This window comes from Epinephelus moara, chromosome 18 (assembly GCF_006386435.1).
Source record: "Epinephelus moara isolate mb chromosome 18, YSFRI_EMoa_1.0, whole genome shotgun sequence".
Classification (NCBI taxonomy): domain Eukaryota; kingdom Metazoa; phylum Chordata; class Actinopteri; order Perciformes; family Serranidae; genus Epinephelus; species Epinephelus moara.
This window is the reverse complement of record NC_065523.1, coordinates 26,799,174-26,816,837: the sequence shown is the minus strand read 5'-3', so window position 1 is coordinate 26,816,837 and position 17,664 is coordinate 26,799,174. Positions and strand designations below refer to the sequence as shown.

At 41.6% G+C, this 17,664-nt stretch overlaps 1 protein-coding gene across 1 annotated transcript in view; it reads left to right on the top strand.

Annotated features, from left to right (window-relative positions):
• The first annotated feature begins 584 nt into the window (after positions 1-584).
• The window catches only part of baiap2l1b (BAR/IMD domain containing adaptor protein 2 like 1b), a 49,815-nt gene continuing 32,735 nt past the window's right edge, over positions 585-17,664 (top strand). Inside the window, exons 1-4 of the mRNA XM_050068742.1 lie at positions 585-916; positions 4,009-4,084; positions 5,271-5,357; positions 16,749-16,810. Coding sequence (XP_049924699.1) covers positions 866-916; positions 4,009-4,084; positions 5,271-5,357; positions 16,749-16,810 — 276 coding nt within the window. The 5' untranslated portion in view covers positions 585-865. The remainder of the gene's footprint in view (positions 917-4,008; positions 4,085-5,270; positions 5,358-16,748; positions 16,811-17,664) is intronic.

Here is a 17,664-nt window from a genome sequence, read left to right as displayed (position 1 = left end):
TACTTGTACTTGACTACTTTCTTTTTATGCTACTGTATACTTCTACTCCACTAAAATTCAGAGAAAAATAAGTTAATTTTACTCCACTACATATACCCGATATCTCGTTACTATTCAGATTAACATTTAAAAATCAAAAGGTGATCAGTATATAAAATATGATGCTGCGTCTAATCAGTGCTTGGTTTTACTTTTGATTTATACCTGTTACACACCGGTACATTTTACTGATAATAATTTAATTTAATTTAAATTGAAAAATAATTAATTTAATTTAATAATTCTATCTAATGTTATTCTAATTTACTGTAACTTAAGTGAAATTTGAAATGCAAGTATTTTATGTATAATTGGGTATGGAAAAAATATTTCTTAAGTGTGGTATCACTACTTTTATTGGAGCAAATGATTTGAGTACTTCACTGCAACATATTGGTGGTCAATAACATGACAAACAAGGGTTTTAATTTGAAAGTAGCCAACCGGAAACTGTGTTACTCCTTTATTCCAGTGAGCTTGACAGCTGTGCACCTTTCCCTACCTCCACAGGCCTCCTCCCTCCTCTCAACTAACCACCTACAACAAGTTTGACAGCTCAGCTCTTTTAGTGCTCAGACGCAGAGACGCAGCAGCAGCAGCAGACAGCTGGACTCCCCCTCACTGGACTTTCCTCTTTTGTCTTCCTCCCAGTTTTTATCTTTTTTGTTGGTATGTGTGCGGTTTGCGTCTCCTGCTGGCTGTGAGGAATATCATGTGGTCCTAGGTTTGGTCACTTTTCCCCGTCGGACCTGTTTTTATATATTTTTTTAGGCTGGTGTCGTGTTTTTTTTTTCTTTATCGGGCGTCGCGAGAGAGTAAGTTAAACATGTCGCGGAGCGCGGAGGAGGTGAGCAAGCTCACTGAAAGTACATACAAGGTGGGTAACGTTAGTGAAACAACAGGTGCGACCACGACACACACGAGACACAAACACCTCCATACATCCATGTGTGAGCAGCTTCGCCCGCTGTGCTCCAACTTTCCGGTGACGTTTCACAGCTCTACGTTTAACAGGTGTTTCTATATCACTAATACAGGCGAAGATGAGTGAAGGGTAAACTGGACTCAAATAACCTTCTTTTTTGTGGTCAATAATATAGCCGAATTTTGGCTAATATATGTTGAAACAATAAAGCATGTGTTATGAATGAGTGTCAGCACTTTAAACAAGTTATTTTTAACATTTAACATTAAATTTATTGTTTTCTTAAGGAACCCTGGCCTGAGTAATTACCTCTGCATTAGAGGAGATAGACTGCAGTGCTCAGACAGTTTACCAGCAGATATTACTTAGTGTGCAGACTCTTTAACTGACTATTAGTGAGTTTGGATCAGTGGTTTTGGAGAAAATAGCCCCACCCTAGGAGTGCCATTTCCTCATTAAAGTGCTGCCTCGCTTGATCAGCATCAGTTGAAGAGCTCTTTAGTGTGCTCTGGCATCTGTACCATGTAGTAATTAACTTGAGTTTATTTTCTGAAGATAAGTGGGTCCTCTGAAAGTGAATTGCTGCACTGTTGGAGTGCAGAGAAAGTGTCCTTCAAAACCATTTAAATGAACGGTCAGTTGGTTGATAAGGGAATCCTGTTTGCTGTGTGGTTTCATGGGGTTAAAGGTGCAGTGTGCAGGGTGTAGGGGCGTGTATTGGCATAAATGGAATATGAAATAATAAGTATGTTTTCATTAGTTTAAAACTTCTTCGCATTTTCGTAACCTTAGAAGAGGCCATTTTTCTACAGGGGGAGCGGGTCCTCTTCCACGGAGTTCGCCATGTTGCACAGCCATGTTTCTACAGTAGCCCAGAACAGACAAACCAAATGCTGGCTCTAGATAGGGCCATTCGCATTTTCCTGTTCTCGTGTCGGCCGTCATGGTTAAAAGTCCCTCCGAGACAAGAGTGTTGGAAAAACGCTATTGTTTTTTTGTTTTTTTTTTACATCAAACTGTTTTATTCAGTGTTTTATCAGTTTAAATCACCGGTTTCGTTTGTTTTGGAGTGAAAGAGACCTCTGCGGATATTTCGGCTCCCGGTAAAAACCTCCTGAACATCTGGATCTTAAGTTATCAGAGAAAATAGGAGAGCACACATCACCAGGTGCTAGCTCGTCTGCAACATGCCGAACAGCGTCTGAGAAACAGATTTGGAACTTGAAACTGCTTTATTCAGTGTATTTATTGATTTAAATCACCAGATCTGTTTGTTTCGTAAAGGAAGAGATCTCTGTGGATAATTCGGCTCTCGGTAAAAACCTCCTGAACATCTGGATCTTAAATTATCAGAGAAAATAGGTGAGCACACATTAGCAGGTGCAGGCTAGCGTCCTGTCTGCGACATGCCAAACAGCACCTGAGGAAAAAAAAGGATTTGTAACATGAAACTGTTTTATTCAGTGTTTTTATCAGTTTAAATCACCGGGTTTGTTTGTTTTGGAGAAGAGGAGATCTCTGCAGATAAATCGGCTCCCAGTAAAAACCTCCTGAACTGTGAAGGAATCCTAATCACGCTTCGCACATGAACGAAGTTTCAGCTGGTTGCAATCTGCATTCCTCAACGCTAGATGCCACTAAATCCTCCACGCTGCTCCTTTAACTAAGAAACCTATAATGAAAAACAACACACAGTTATATATTATATACGTACATGGATGTGAGCCACAAATCCAACCATGGATTTTAATTTATCACACTGTGTAGCCAGGTCTGCGTTAGAGTTGCCATTATAAGTTGATTGGCAACTATTTCTGTGATCAAAAAGCCAAAACATTTGCTGGTTTTATGCTTCACATCATTTGAAGACATCACCTTGGGCTCTGGGAATATACACAGCATGTTTCACATTTTATTGATAAAACAATTAATTGATTAATCAGGAAAATAATGGGCAGTTAAATCTATAGTGAAAATAATAATTAGCTGCAGCTGTAGTCTGCACGCTCCACAGGTGGCAACATGAGAGTGATAGATGGTATCAACTGTATAAAGAGGCTGGAGGTGAAACAAAAAAGTAAGACTTAATTCTTTTCCTCACAGCACTTAGCCATCTTGAATAGCTTTTACCCGCCGGGCTCCTCTCGGGACAGCCCCCACAGCTCCTTGGTGTGATGAAACGCAGGAAAAAGACTCCAGGTTTAATAATTTAGCCGGCCGTGTGTGCTGTGTGGTAAGATTATACAGTGAGCTCCTCGGCAGCTGTCACCTCTGGCTCTCTGCTATAATCAACAGTAACAGTGTGTTTACATGAGTGGTGCGGCGAATTAGGGCCGAGCTGTGTTTTCTTTGTGACCACAAAGATTTTTGTGTGCATATTTCATGAAGTCTGGAAATGAGAGGATCCGAGGTGTGTGCAGTGTCTGCAGCTGACGGGTCACTTATTGACAAAGGTCTGAATCAGAAGTGGGTGAGCACTGCTAGGCAAATGAAACACTGTTTGCCATGTGTGACCTAATGCAGTTTCACCAATGTTTAATCAGTCCCTGCATTCTGGTCTCGGGTGTGAACCTAAGTTGAGACCTGATGCTGATATGACACGGGGAAAGAATAGTGTCATCATAATCGATGATAATTCCACTGTGTGACTTTGACTAAGGAATGTTAAGAATGGAAATATTTTCTTTTTCTGTCCTCATTCTCAAAGTGGTTTTGTTTCCTCTCATACTTTCATTCTTCCTCATTCTTCCTTGTTGTTGCAGTATCGTCTTTCACTCTTAAGTCTCTGTGTGTCGTTTAACATGAAACATCTTTTTGTCTTCAGTGACATAATGTAACAGACTGCCTGCATGTGAACTGCGCCTAAAGGTCATAGTTCCTGTTAATGGATAGTCAGCAGGGTTTAACATGACTGTGTGTGTGTTTCATTCTTTCCCACAGCTGATGTCACTCAGTCAGGTGGACAGGCACCCACCTGTTGAGTCAGCTCAGACCTTGAATGTAGTTGTGACTAACCGTCTCTCCTTCTGTCTCCACCCACCCAGAGTGTGATGGACCAGTTCAACCCAGGACTGAGGAATCTGGTCAACCTGGGCAAAAGCTATGAGAAAGCAGTGGCTGGTGAGCATTTATACTACATTTAAAGGGACAGTGCACCCCAAAATCAAAAATACACATTTTCCTCATGACTGTGGTGCTATTTGTCAATCTAGATTATTTTTGGAGTGGGAGTTGCAGAGTTTTGGACATATCAGCCTTCTCTCGATTCTAGTCACGCTACATGGTGCTCGAATTTGCTGCTCAAAGTGCCAAAAAAGTTTCATGTAGGAGCTCTTCTTTCCACTGAACTACACCCACAAACTGTATCCTTTTTCATTTTTCTGTAACCACATATCCTGTTAGGGGTTGCGAGTGGGCGAAAGCCTGGATGCACCCTGGATAGGTCACCAGACTATCACAGGGCTGACACATAGAGACAATCATTCACACTCACCTTCACACCTACAGACAATTTAGAGTCACCAATTAACCTGCATGTCTTTGGACTGTGGGAGGAAGCCGGAGTACCCATGAAAACCCACTCTGACACAGTGAGAACATGCAAGCTCCGCACACCCCTGGTTTGAACCCCCAGGAACCTTCTTGTTGTGAGGCGACAGTGCTAACCACTGCACCACCGTGCCACCATATCATTTTTCATTTTTCTGTGACCGCGCAAAATTAAGCGTGCGTCTACTCATTACAGACATTAATGGTGTCCTCCTCAGCTGAGCTGTAACGTTAGCTAGCTCAGTGGTGCTAGGTGAGCTAGCAGTAGACCAGTTGGCTGGTGTAGTTTGATAGAAAGAAGATAGTTCCTACATGAAACTGCTCACAACAAGGTCTGTGGATTATGTGAGTAACCAGGCCATGACTTCTATAAAGACACATTGTTGTTGAGTTTTGAGCACCACAAGCTGAGTGCCATGTAGTTCCATTATATTCAAGAAAAGGCAGACATCTCCAACACTCTGCAGCTCACTCCAGACAATCTAGACTGATATATAGCACAACAGATAAGAGGGAAAATATGTATTGTTGAGTCTGTGGTGAACTGTCATTTTAATAAACATTCACAGTAACTATTAGATAAACAGATGCTTGTAACTAGAAGGCTGACAGGTGGCTGGGAGAATAAGGTGCACCCGAGGCAAACTTAAGTATCTTTTTATGGAGCATATTTAGGTTGTTGTTCAGTACATTAGGGAGCTGATTTTTTTCCAAACTATTCTAACAAACATTAATGATCATTTTATCGTTTTCCCAGCGATGATCCTGGCGGGAAAGTTGTATTTTGATGCTTTGTCTAAGATTGGGGAGAACGCTGCAGTGTCTCCTGTCTCCAGAGAATTAGGTAAGTTTCCATGTTGCCTTGTCCTCTGGCTCTCTACTGAGATAAACTAGGAGAACTCTGCAGCCTGTGGAGATACTTGTTCCTGCTTTTCCTGACACAGTTGTTTTTCTCACTTGGGTCTCAGATCATTTAGCTGGTTTCCAGGGGTGCATTTGTACAGTGTATGTTTACAATTTATCAATATATGCTAAAGAAATGAATGAAGGACATTTTCTGGGTAATTTCCTCTGCATCAATAGTTTCTTATTGTATCCTCTATATAAACGCCATTTTAATTGTAGTGTTTTATAGCAGTACCTTGCAATCAATAGAAGTAAAAGAATGACAAACTGCACATTTGTTTAAGCAAGAGATCAATGAGGTAAACAGTGATAACTGCAATATAAAGCAAGGCAACATACAGGAAATACCCTGAGTCATTGGTTTTGAACTCTGCCAGCATCATGCAAGTCGATCTATTCCCAAAAAAGTCTGCAGTGAGGATCTCAGGCTACACTGAGTCTCCATAAATAATATATATGTTTGATATACAGCTTGCAATCCATGCAAAGCCTTAAAGGAGTAGTGAGTAATTGCAGATTTGCAGCCAGATAAAACCTCTCCCATGTGCCAAGGGTGAACTACTGGTCAGGATTTCTTCAGTTCTCATTGACCAGGAAGTTTTTACTGGCAGCCGAATAATTCACAGAGGTCTCTTCCTCTCCAAAACAAATGGACGTGGTGATTAAAACTGGAAAAAACACCAGATAAAACAGTTTGACATTAAAAATGTGTGTTTTCCTGACATTATTTGGCTCGTCGCGATGGGGCTGCTAACTATGGTGGCTGAATCGAAAACGTGAAAACACTAACGGCCCTTTTTAGAGTCCGTGTTTGGTTTGTCTGTTCTGGACGACTGTAGAAACATGGCGGTGCAACATGGTGAACTCAGTGAAGGAAGAAGTGCTCCCTATGTAGATATAAACGGCCCATTCTAAGGTAGCATAAACATGACAATTCTTATTATACACTAATGAAAACAAACTTATTATATTAGATTCCATTTATGCCAATATATCCCCTTAACTGTACCTTTAAATGTAATCTACAAAATATGAAAACATACTAGATGTTTTCAGTTGAAGGCATTGGTTGTACCTTTTTTGTCGTACCTCTTCATTATCTTTGAGATACACATGTCACAGAGCACTGTAGCTTGAACACAGCAGCAGTTATTCTGTAATTAACGCCAGTCGATGCTTGTGATGGAGTCATGTGTGGTAAGCTCATACAAACACTGTGGCGCAGGGTTTGTTTGGTTCTCTATTTGTTTCTAACCAACTCCCCAGGCTTCAGTTCCCAACAGCTCATTTGCAGCGCAAAGATGTCTGGTCCCCTAACTCACTGTCACTGGTGGCTCACTTTGATATAACCACAGTATGTCTCTCAACTCCCCTGCTGATTAGCAGCAGAACTGCTAATTAAATTCAGCAGCACAATGGGAAGTGCCACCTGGTGTTGCTCTGGTGTCAATATCTTGGCACAATTAAAGTGGTACTCCACCCAAAATATGAAACGCCGACCCTGTGTAGACTTGAAGGATAAGTAATTTTGCTCCTTAATTAAGCACTGTGGCTGGTGAGGTTAAATATCATGTTAGCTGCAGTGGATTCTAAAGCTGACAAGTTGTTCTTGTGCAAAAGAGTGTGATTATAAATCCACGTCTCAGCTCTCCATCCCTCCATCTGTTCAGCCTGTTGGAAACAGTTATTGTTTTTGTTGCAGAGACTTGAGTGTTTGTGCCATATGAGAATATTGACAACTGAGAAATAAATTATGCTGCAGGAGAAGATTGAGAAGTTTCAATTGATTTTTTTGTGCTTTCAGCCATGACTAAATGTATGACAGCTTTGTCTAAATATAGAGATGGTTGAAATCATTGTAGACTGACGTATTTACCTCCTAGATGTAAACATAAACACATGACAGGAACACTTCAGGGTGTTATTGGTTTGATGCATTTTCTCTTTCAGTCTCAAAAAACAAACTGGCATGTCATGACACTGTGCCGTCTATTTTAGGAATGACAAAGGCTGGACACTGTTGGATTTTACCCCAAAATATCCAAATTGCTTAAAGAAAGCTTATCTGTATTTAAAGGTATACTATGCAGGGTTTTCCTTTTTTTAAAAAAGCAATATAAAGACTACAAAAGTAATCCCTCTCAGTCATCACTTACGACCCATTAGAGGTGTGCGGCAGTGTGTTTATCTGCAGACTCTGCCTACTGCCTCGGGGCTTTTTGACAAGGTAGCAATCAGATGGTAGCAGCACGCATTCCAAAACGAAAATGCAAATACAGCGGGGAGAAACAACAAGTGCACAAAACTTGTTCCAAAACAAGCGTGAGTCTGAGACTGGCTTTCACTTTCACTGGTGAGCACTAAAGGAGAGGATAGGGAGCAAAGTGGTGTTGTGTGTTTTCTGTCGGACAGGTACTGTCAGTTAGCTATCAAAAGTAAGAACTGTATGATAGTATAGTAGCTTGCAGTGTACAAATAAGCAGTGTAGGGAGGAGGGGCCAGGTGTGAATGTTTTGTTCACTAGGGCTGCCCCTTGAAAGGCGAAGATTTGAGTCATCAGTCGGAGACCCCTCGGTCACTGAGATTCCTTCCAGTTTAGCAGACATTTTTTTTGTGAATGTTTCAGTCTCCAGATTTAGCTGCAGAGTGAGCACTCCTTGTTGTCACGCTGCTCTTCGGTACAGGCAGCTGCAGACATGGAGGCAGCTGCCTGGAGGGAGACATGCTTTGCCCCATCAGGCTCCCAGACAACATTATTTTCTGCCCTCTGCTCAGAAGTGGTGAATTTACAGCTCACAGCAACTTATGACGATACAGTCTCTGCTGGCTTTTGTTTGATATCTAGTGTTCTGCTCTACAGTTCCTGCATAGTATACCTTTAATGTCCACATGCATCCAAAAATAGCTGTGACATCATTTAGAGCAGTTTACTGTAAATCCGGTCATCTTGTGGCGAGTACAGCTTAGAATATATTTCCTGTCGTAGGAAGAGAAGAGGAAATGAGGGGAGGGACACATATAAACAGCTGATTATTATCAGTGTCCATCTAAGTAATTAAAGAAGGGAGGTTTTTTTTACCTGTTTATATACAGAATACATATAAATCCCCCCTTTTTTGAAAAGCAAACAAGTCCCACAGTTTGCATAACAAAACAGTTTTAATGTAGAGTGAAGTCAAACTCACCCCTAACCTGTTGACACACTCCGCAACCCACTAATCCCTGTATGAGAGAGACAGAGAGACACTCTGGTCTCATGACAGACCAGTTTAGTCTGAGTCATTATGGAGGATTATGTAGAACAGGGGGCGATTAAATACACTCCCAAACAGTCATCTCATCTAATGAAGCAAGCCTGTGATGCATTGTAACTAGACTCTGCACTGCACATCCCCGTGACACTGAATGCTGTCAGGATTTCAAGGCAACAATGTGAATTATAAGGAAGCAGATTTCCCCCTAGCAACACAAGGTGTTTCACTAAGAAGAAAAAGGCCTCTGCGTCTTGTCTCCAAACTCGTGGACGTAGTGAAGCTGCCCCGTCAGAAACCTGAGCTTCAGTGACGCGTAGCCAACCAGAAACCAGATACTCTTGAGAGGCACTGGAGGACGGGTGCACCTCGTCCTCTTCCCTTCTTCCTTTAATTCCTTTAGTCTCCCTCCTCCTCCTCCTCCTCCTCCTCCTCCTCCTCCTCTCTCACCAGAGTTCAGATGTCAAGAGTTCTTTCATCCAAGCACTCAGGCATCTGACTTGTTTCCTTCTCTGGTCAAACCAGGCACTGGAATGAAGCACCAGGATGTTTGGTCCCTGCTGTATTCAGTGTTTATATCTTCTGACTGTATTTGAGGTGAAACTAAGTGTTACTGATGCTGGAACCTAAAATATGTTGTTGGACTCCTCAGAGAGAATTTTTGACAAGGACCCTGCATCTGTTGCCAAAAAAATCTGAAGTGTATTTAACAGCCTGTGAGACACCATGACCGTGCAGCATTTTGTTATCCGCAGGGAATTGAATCTCATCCAATCTTGTCCTTTTTACAGCAGCAAGGGCTTTGCAGACGCTCCATAGACCCACACGCACACACACACACACACACACAGGCCGTCCTTTGATGGTCCTGGCCTGCTCAAATGGCATCAGGCCCACTTTACATAATCCAAGCATGTTTGCATGGTGTGTCAGGTGGCTCTCTCCCATGCCAGGATTATTTTGCCCACAGTCAAAAACGGTGGAGGAACTGTGGGCCGCTTTGCATGCTACCAGCAAAATGTTGTTTACAAAATCCACTCAAAGTGGGAGTTTTTTTTCTCTCTCTCTGTTTTCTATATTTTGCACACATTTAGTTCTGTTCATTTCACTCTCACACTTTCTTTATTTTACTTTGTTTTACTTTCTCTTCGCTCCACAGCTGCGTCAGAGCTCATGGCTGCAAAAATGGAGCTTGCGCAAATATTTTTAATGTTTTATTTATTGCAATCAGGTCATCATTGTTCATAGCATGCATTTATAATGACATGGATGAGGCCCCGTCTGCAGTGTATACAGATATTTTCCTCTATGTTTTGGCCTCTCATCCACACGTTAACGGAGTTTAGGGTCATTAAAATGGAGATTTTTAAAAACAAAACTCTGGTTAGTGAGGATTTGGAAAACGATTGTGCATGCCCATTGTTGCTTTGCATAATGAGCATGCGTGAGAAACGACAACAATGGCAGACTACTGGTTTGCTAATATTTTTTTAGCACTGCTTGGTCTAATATCTACTTTACTTTAGACCTAGCATTGCTGCACCACTTCACGGACAAATGGGGGCCATCTGCTGCACCAGGGTCTGTATTCACAAACATTCTGAAAACACTCTGAGAGCTCCTGACTTAGCCTAAAAAATTTTACCAAGGAGTCCTAGCTTAGGAGTGATTTAGGAAAGTTCTCAGAGCAACTCTGAGCAAGGAAGGGACAGAAACTTTTACCTTAGTGCGGAGGTGATGTTGACCCTGTTGCTAGGTGGGATGCATTTTTTTGATAGATGTGATTGGTTGTCACAGACACGCCCTTTTGTGAGCCTGCAAGGTGTGGACACCCAGAGGAAATGAGATGAACTGCTGACTGAAAGTGTTGTCATTGTTAGTGTGATCACTCTGCCGATGGAAGGTTGAGACAGACTCAAGTCATCACTGCTGCACTGTTGTATTTGTCTAGTTTTCCAAATATCTCAGTGTTGTGATCATTTTATTTCAGTCATGTGTGCCTATCCCTAATGACATCAACCACACATATGATCTCTGCATGATCTAATCTGTAGCATTTCATTTACTCACTGTCATCCAGTGTGTGGAGAATATTTCTCCGACCTCTTTGTGTTTCCACCATTTTCTCCTCTGATTAAGAAACTCTTAACCCTCGTCAAAGTCCTCTCTGCTCTTAAATGTTTTTAAACATATCTGTATACGTGTCAACAGGGCCTGAGTCTCTGCTCTTCTACAAACGCACACACACACCATTCGTCATGGAATGAGAAAGAAAAGAAGAATCAACAGCATTTTTGTCTCACATGAAGTGTCACAACATGACATGTGTTCTTGCATGATTTACACCTTCACCTGAGGCAAGGTGGAACTGATTTAAATCACTAAGCAGTGTTCAAACAGCACGTATTGACACTGTGACATTAACTACAGCGCCCTAAGGATATGTACACAATTACTGTAGGTGTTGTGCTGTCTTTCCACATAACTCCACCGTGCAGACACAGAGGAACCATAATAGTGACAGTTTAGTTTCTGATAATCTCCTCTGATCATAAATCTCTTTACAGTTTCATATTTGCCTTATTTATGACTCATTCACTCCTAACATCCATCAGAAAGTTATACTTTAGATACTTAACTTCTAACTCAAGCTTACTGAATTGTCAGATGCTACCTTTTGTGTTAGATTAACAGCGATCACCCCTGTAATGGCGACTGTGAAAGCGCTCCACAGAGCACAGTGTGTGCAGCCAGGACTCCAGAACCTTTTACAGCCTGGGTAAACAGGCCTGTGGGCAGCCCATCTGTATTGTGTGGGTTTAGCTCAGCTTGGTTTTGTTAGCTAATGGCGGTGAATTGCTCCCGGTGTAATCCACATCCTGACACACTTTTGCCTTCACACCTTGCTCGATCGAGAACACCTGTTGCTTGGCAACGTGTTGTACAGAGCATGACAACAATAAACAAATGAGTGTGAATTGCTGGAAAAAAAGACTGTTGGTCCCTGTGTAGCTAAGACATTTGTTTACAATCAGTAACATGACACATCTGCATTGCTTTCATGATTCAGATAGTGATATATTGATGACTCACAACTCCTGTGTCCAACAAGTAAACCAGTCTGTCAGGCGTTTGACTCCATAACACACCTGCTGACGTTTTTTAGATTAAGTTGTTCTTATTGTGAGATAAGCGGACTTTAAGGTCAGATGTGTCAAACATTCAGTCCTGAGCAGTTAGGCCGGCCATTTTAGAGCCTGGTTTACTTTGAACTCAGTGTCCTTTTCAGTAATGTGCCGGACTTTTCTCATTCTGTAATGTGCTTCTTACTCTTTTTCTTTCTTCTCAGTTTCTTGTTTTCTGTCTCTGACTAAATTAAGCACTTCATCTCTTTACTTTAGTAATTACTGCACATTTACTCTACCAACACTCCATGCACCATATTCAGAAAGTATCAGACCCCCCACATTAAATGTGTTATTTCCAATTATTTTTCTGCTTCTTTAATGTGCAGAAAATTTGGCACAGCTCCACATTAATTTTCAGCACAGCAGTGAACCTCGAGTGGTTTTAAGATTCAAGTTTATTTCATTTTTAAAGCAAACACATTTTGCACCTTAAGTGCTTCACAAAGAGTCATATAGTGTTTATGCCTACACAAGCATATAAGTGCATCGATGATAAAAGCAATATTAAAATAGAAACGGATTAAATCACAATTTAAACTCAGGGAGTCAGATAAAAATAGAAACCAGGTTCCAAATCTGGGTTCAAAGGGAAGAGAATCGAGACTGCGCAGCATAATCCCTGACCTTGTTTATGTAATCTTCAATAGCTGAACAGTGAAATGACGCCGGGGTGAATGTGGTGTACACTCTGCCAATTGAAGTAAACAGCTGACGCAACTGACCATTCAGTCTAGACACTACGTAGTATGCAGAAAATCATTACATCATTACCATAGAAATATCCCAAAACAAATCATGATGCAATATGTCATATAAATTCAGTTAAAAAGTCATAATAATATAGTATGTGAAAACATGACATAAAAAAGTTAGAGTGTGTGCAATCATATACTGCCTCTATAAAATAGTACTCAAAAAAATCAAAAGTTTGAAAACCCTTTTATTTGGAATGATAAAAGGCTAAAAAAAAAAAAAAAAAGATCAGTTTAGCTATTTAAGTTTCTAAAAATTTCTCATAATTGACCCTTTGCTAAGTCCCACCCTTGGGCGCAGTCTGCCCAATCATAACATAGCATCAGGACGGCTCAGACCAGGGCCCGACAACAAGCACAGCTGTGCTCCATTGACTCTAATGCAGTCGTTTCAGATTTCCTTCATTGTCAGGATGGTTTTGTGGATTTGGAGCTAAATGTTGTGCCTGGGGCACGTTGTGTATTAATGATACTCGTTACCTGGAGAGGTTGGAAAAAGATATACATTTCTTCCCTGTTCCAAAACCAAAATCAAACCCTGAAAGTGTAGGGTTAGCTAGCTAGCTACTGAAGATAACAGTGTTCATCTGCACACACTGTGATGCCACACAGCTGGTTCAATATCAGCAAAGTTTCCCTTTATATTCATTGTCTTGTGTGGCGATCAGCAGTGATGTGGTGGTTCACTTTTACACTGTGATCTGTAGCCTATAGTTCGGCTTTAGCTTCTAACTATCTTTGTCTTTTTAACCTGTTGTTGCTGCTGAGTCAGTTTGACATCCTGGATATATCCTTCAAACACAGACTGTAGACCCCTCTGTCTGCTTCTCTCTGGAATCACTCTTTCATTTTCCCAAAAAATGTGATTATATCTCATCAGGGAGTGCAGTTAGTTACAATGTGGGAAGACAGAAGGTAGACACTGAAAAAGGTCCCTCTTAATAGATGAATACGGTCCTGTCCTTCACACACAGTTCTCTCCTCTCCTCTCCTCTCCTCTCCTCTCCTCTCCTCACCCTTGCTCCCCCCTCACTTTACTCCTGCTCTGTTAAAAGGCAGATTTACTGGGATGATGTGCTGTCCTTTGTCTGCCGAGCTGTTTGAACTGCACTGAGTGAAAGAGCCAGTCTTGCCATAAGGCAAGGTGGGGCAGCGGAGGTGTTGAAAGGCAGAGCGGGGAAGGGCCGTGTTTACTTGCTGATGAATGTACAGCACATGGTGATACATCTAACCGGCAGCCTATTGAAGGTCTGTCAGGGATTAGTGTTGTAAATGTGTACACGTCAGAACACTGTTGAGAAAAGGAAACTGGATTTTTTTTCCCCCCCTCTCAAGGCGCCACCTCTGAAGGCATAACATCCTTATCTTTTTATATTGATGTGTTGCTTTATTGAATTTGACCAGAGAGAATTTCCGCCAAGGCTCAGAGACAGCTGTTCCCTTTCTATTGATCTTTAGAAAACCTTTCTCAAGGTTTGTGGCGCTGGCTCCTTTTGTATTTACATTTGTTGAAATTTTAGAAACCTCGACCAACACGGAAATACTTAATGTCTGAAGTGTTGTTTATTCAGTGAGCCAGTGCCTCCCCACTGTGATGGCCCACGTCTTTTAGTTGTTACAGACAGATTAGCTGTTCCTGTGCTCTGAAGCGGAAGCCACTGTATCTGTACAGTGGAAAATCTGTCTTAAACAAATGTCTCGAGGTTACATCACTGTCAGCACCCCAGTGTACAGTACAGCTGTACTTGTTGGCTACTGAAGAACGTTTTTTGTCGAGCCTGTGCACTCACTGTACATAGAGAATAAATGCCTATGGGAAAAGCCCAGTGTGGGAAAAAGTCATAACATCCGGATTCAAGTTTCCACTCTGATGATTTACATCCTGCTGTTATATCTAATGTCTACCGTACAGTAAAAACCCTTAAAAAGACTTTTAAAAGACTTAAGTCTGACACCCTGTACTATGATATGTTGCAAAGACTGAGGATCTTGAGGCGTCACGATTTGTAAGATTACAACTAGATTCCTTTTGAGATTATTTCCCATCCTGCTGTTGTTGGGGAAATGTTGCACCAATCTTCCTGTAAAGAATTTGACATATTAACAATACCTTACGTGTCAAACACAAGATAAAAGGCGTCATATGTCAACAGTATTCTTTTCAATTCACCATCAAGATAATCTGTAAAGGTAAACTGCATTTGCGCACAAAAATTGCATTTGGATTTTGTCACCTCCACTCGCTACTAGCCTCCATTGGTTAGCTGCACTGTTTAAGAGGACACTGTGGGAATGAGAGGCGAACAATTAAGATTTCTCACTGAGATAAGTGCTCTTCAGTGGATCAGATGCTTGCCAAATTAAAACTAGCACCTCCTGAGTCATGTTTATGTTCACGCTCCTCCCCGGAGTCCCCTCTATGTTTACTGTTTACTCGCTTTGCTGCTTCCTGTTTAGTGCTGAAGAGAGTGCAGCTATTGGTTGTTGATAATGTCCCTGTCATTGAACTACAGTATTTGCATGAGCCAAGACTGACAACTTACAGTGATATTAAATATGTCCGATTTTATTGGACCGTCAAGATGAGAAAAAGACTGACTTAACAGCTCGGACTGAGTTTTATGACCTCCTTACACCACATGTTAGAGATCACCAACTGAGTCAAAACTGTCAAGTCTTTATTGACATTGGAAATTTGTCTGCAACAGTGAAATCGCTTGAGAAGTCGTTTTGTGTAAGGCTAGCATTAGAAGACACGTGATAGTCTCCGATGTGTCATGCAGCCTACATCTATGCTGTAGATGCATAAGACACAGCAATGCATAATAACCCTGCCTCTGTCTTGTTAAACAAGCTGCATTTGTATAGCTTTCGACCACCCAAAGTGCTTTTACACAACGTCACATTTACCCTTTCACACACATTTACACAGTGGTGGCTGAGACTACCACACACACTCACACACCAATGGAACAGCCATCAGGAGCCGTTTGGGGTTCAGTATCTTGCCCGAGGATACTTTACCATGCAGACTGGAGGAGCCGGGGATTCAAACCCACTCTACCCTCTGAGCCACAGCTGCCCCCATCTTCCAACTCATTTGCCGTCTTATAACATCAAAAAAACAATAACCATTTCAGCCGCAGTTCAGCAGCTGTAGTTTTACTGTTTCTCCATACTTCTTTTCTCTTTTGCTTCTTGCAATAAAGTGCACCTCCATCTGTGCCAAGACAAGTTACCAAAACCAATGGCCCACACACATTTTTGCAAACACAAATATTATTCCTTCATGTCTACCAGTTTTCTGAGGGGTGTTAAAAATGGTGTTTGTAAAGGGACTTCACCAGCCAAACACACACACACATACACACACGTGCAGAGACTTTTCAATTTGTGAGCAGCACAATCCAGGCCACAGACAGTATGTTAAAAACAGACAAAAGTCGGCATGAAGGCATCTGTTTGCTCTGTTTGCTCTTATGCACAAGTCAGTACAGCAGTTTCACATGGGTTTATTGTTTGCTCATTTTTAGTGGTCTTAGAAAAGTGATAGCAGCTCAGAAGTTTGTTGTATATTTGTAGTCATGAGTAACACTTCAGGTAAATACCCCAAATATTTTTGATAATTTACATTATTACAGATCGTGTGTGCTGTAGCGGTCAACAGGAAATTTAATTACAATTTTCCACATAATGATTGTGTTCAGTAATCTTAATTTGATTGCCTTTGTGAGCAACACGCAATGACAGAAGGTTATGATTTGTGGCTGCCTGCCATCTGAGCTCTTTTTGATTAGCCGAGCAGCAGGTGGTCAGGTTTTTCTGGTCCAGGCACATGCATTTATTCTGCTTTCATCACAGCAAAGGAAAATCCTTTGTAATGTAATCTGTAGCCGGTGACATTTCATGGTTTTAGAGGTTGCGTATGACGTGCATATTTTCTAACCGATTTGTTTTCATTGTCATTGCTCACTGTTGTTAGTGTTGCACAATATCTTTAGATATCATCACTTTTGCTCCTTAGAAAAGCAAACAACACCAAACAGTTAGCTGGCCTGTCTTGTCTGACATGTTTATATATATGTTTATATATAACCTGTACAGTTTCTTTCTCCCTCTTGTTCCGTCTGTGTCACAGGTGTAGTGCTGATGGACATCTCAGAGGTCCACAGGAAGGTTAATCTCGAACTGGAAGAAAATGTAAGTGTTTTTGCTCTTGCATCATGCTTCCTGAAAATTCCTGCGTAACATAATTTCTCCCTAATTGTGCTGCCTCACCCAAATGCACTTTACTCTCCGAACCTGTTGCTCTGAATATTTCCAGACAGCCTCAAGCAAAGCCTCAATTCACTGAGCACCATTTAGTGTTAAACATACACAGTCAGCCAGGAGCTTTCTCTCTCCTCCTCCCACCTATGATAGATAGACACTGCCTCTCCTTCCTCCCCACCTACATCGACTACAGTAGCACAACGAACAAGCAAAACACAAAGAGGTAGGACGAGGAACGGAAACAACAGGTTTGGGTTGTAGGAGCACCTGTTGGTTTTTTCCTTGCTGAGAGAACAGGGGGCAGGCCTCAACATGCCCCGGCCAAACACCAGCTGGAGCTGTAACAATTTGGTACATTAAGTACAGCCTAATTTAGGTTGTTAGCGTGCTAACAATAGCTGCAAAGAATGATTATTTTCATTATTAAAGGTGCAGTCAGTGTCTGGTGTTCAGATGCAGCCCTTGCTGTGTAAATGGAAAACAAAAAAAGTGGATCAGAAAGAGTCACACAACACTATACTGGCTATTCTGCCTCTTCCACGTCCTTGCCCACAAGGAACAGAGCTACACCATGATGGTAATGAAATGTCTGCTCACTGGCTACTTTATTAGGTACACCTTGCTAGTACCGGGTTGGACCCCCTTTTGCCTTTAGAACTGCCTTAATTCTTGGTGGCATAGATTCAACAAGGTGCTGGAAAAATTCCTCAGAGACTTTGGTCCATATTGACATGATAGCATCACACAGTTGCTGCAGATTTGTCGGCTGCACATCCATGATG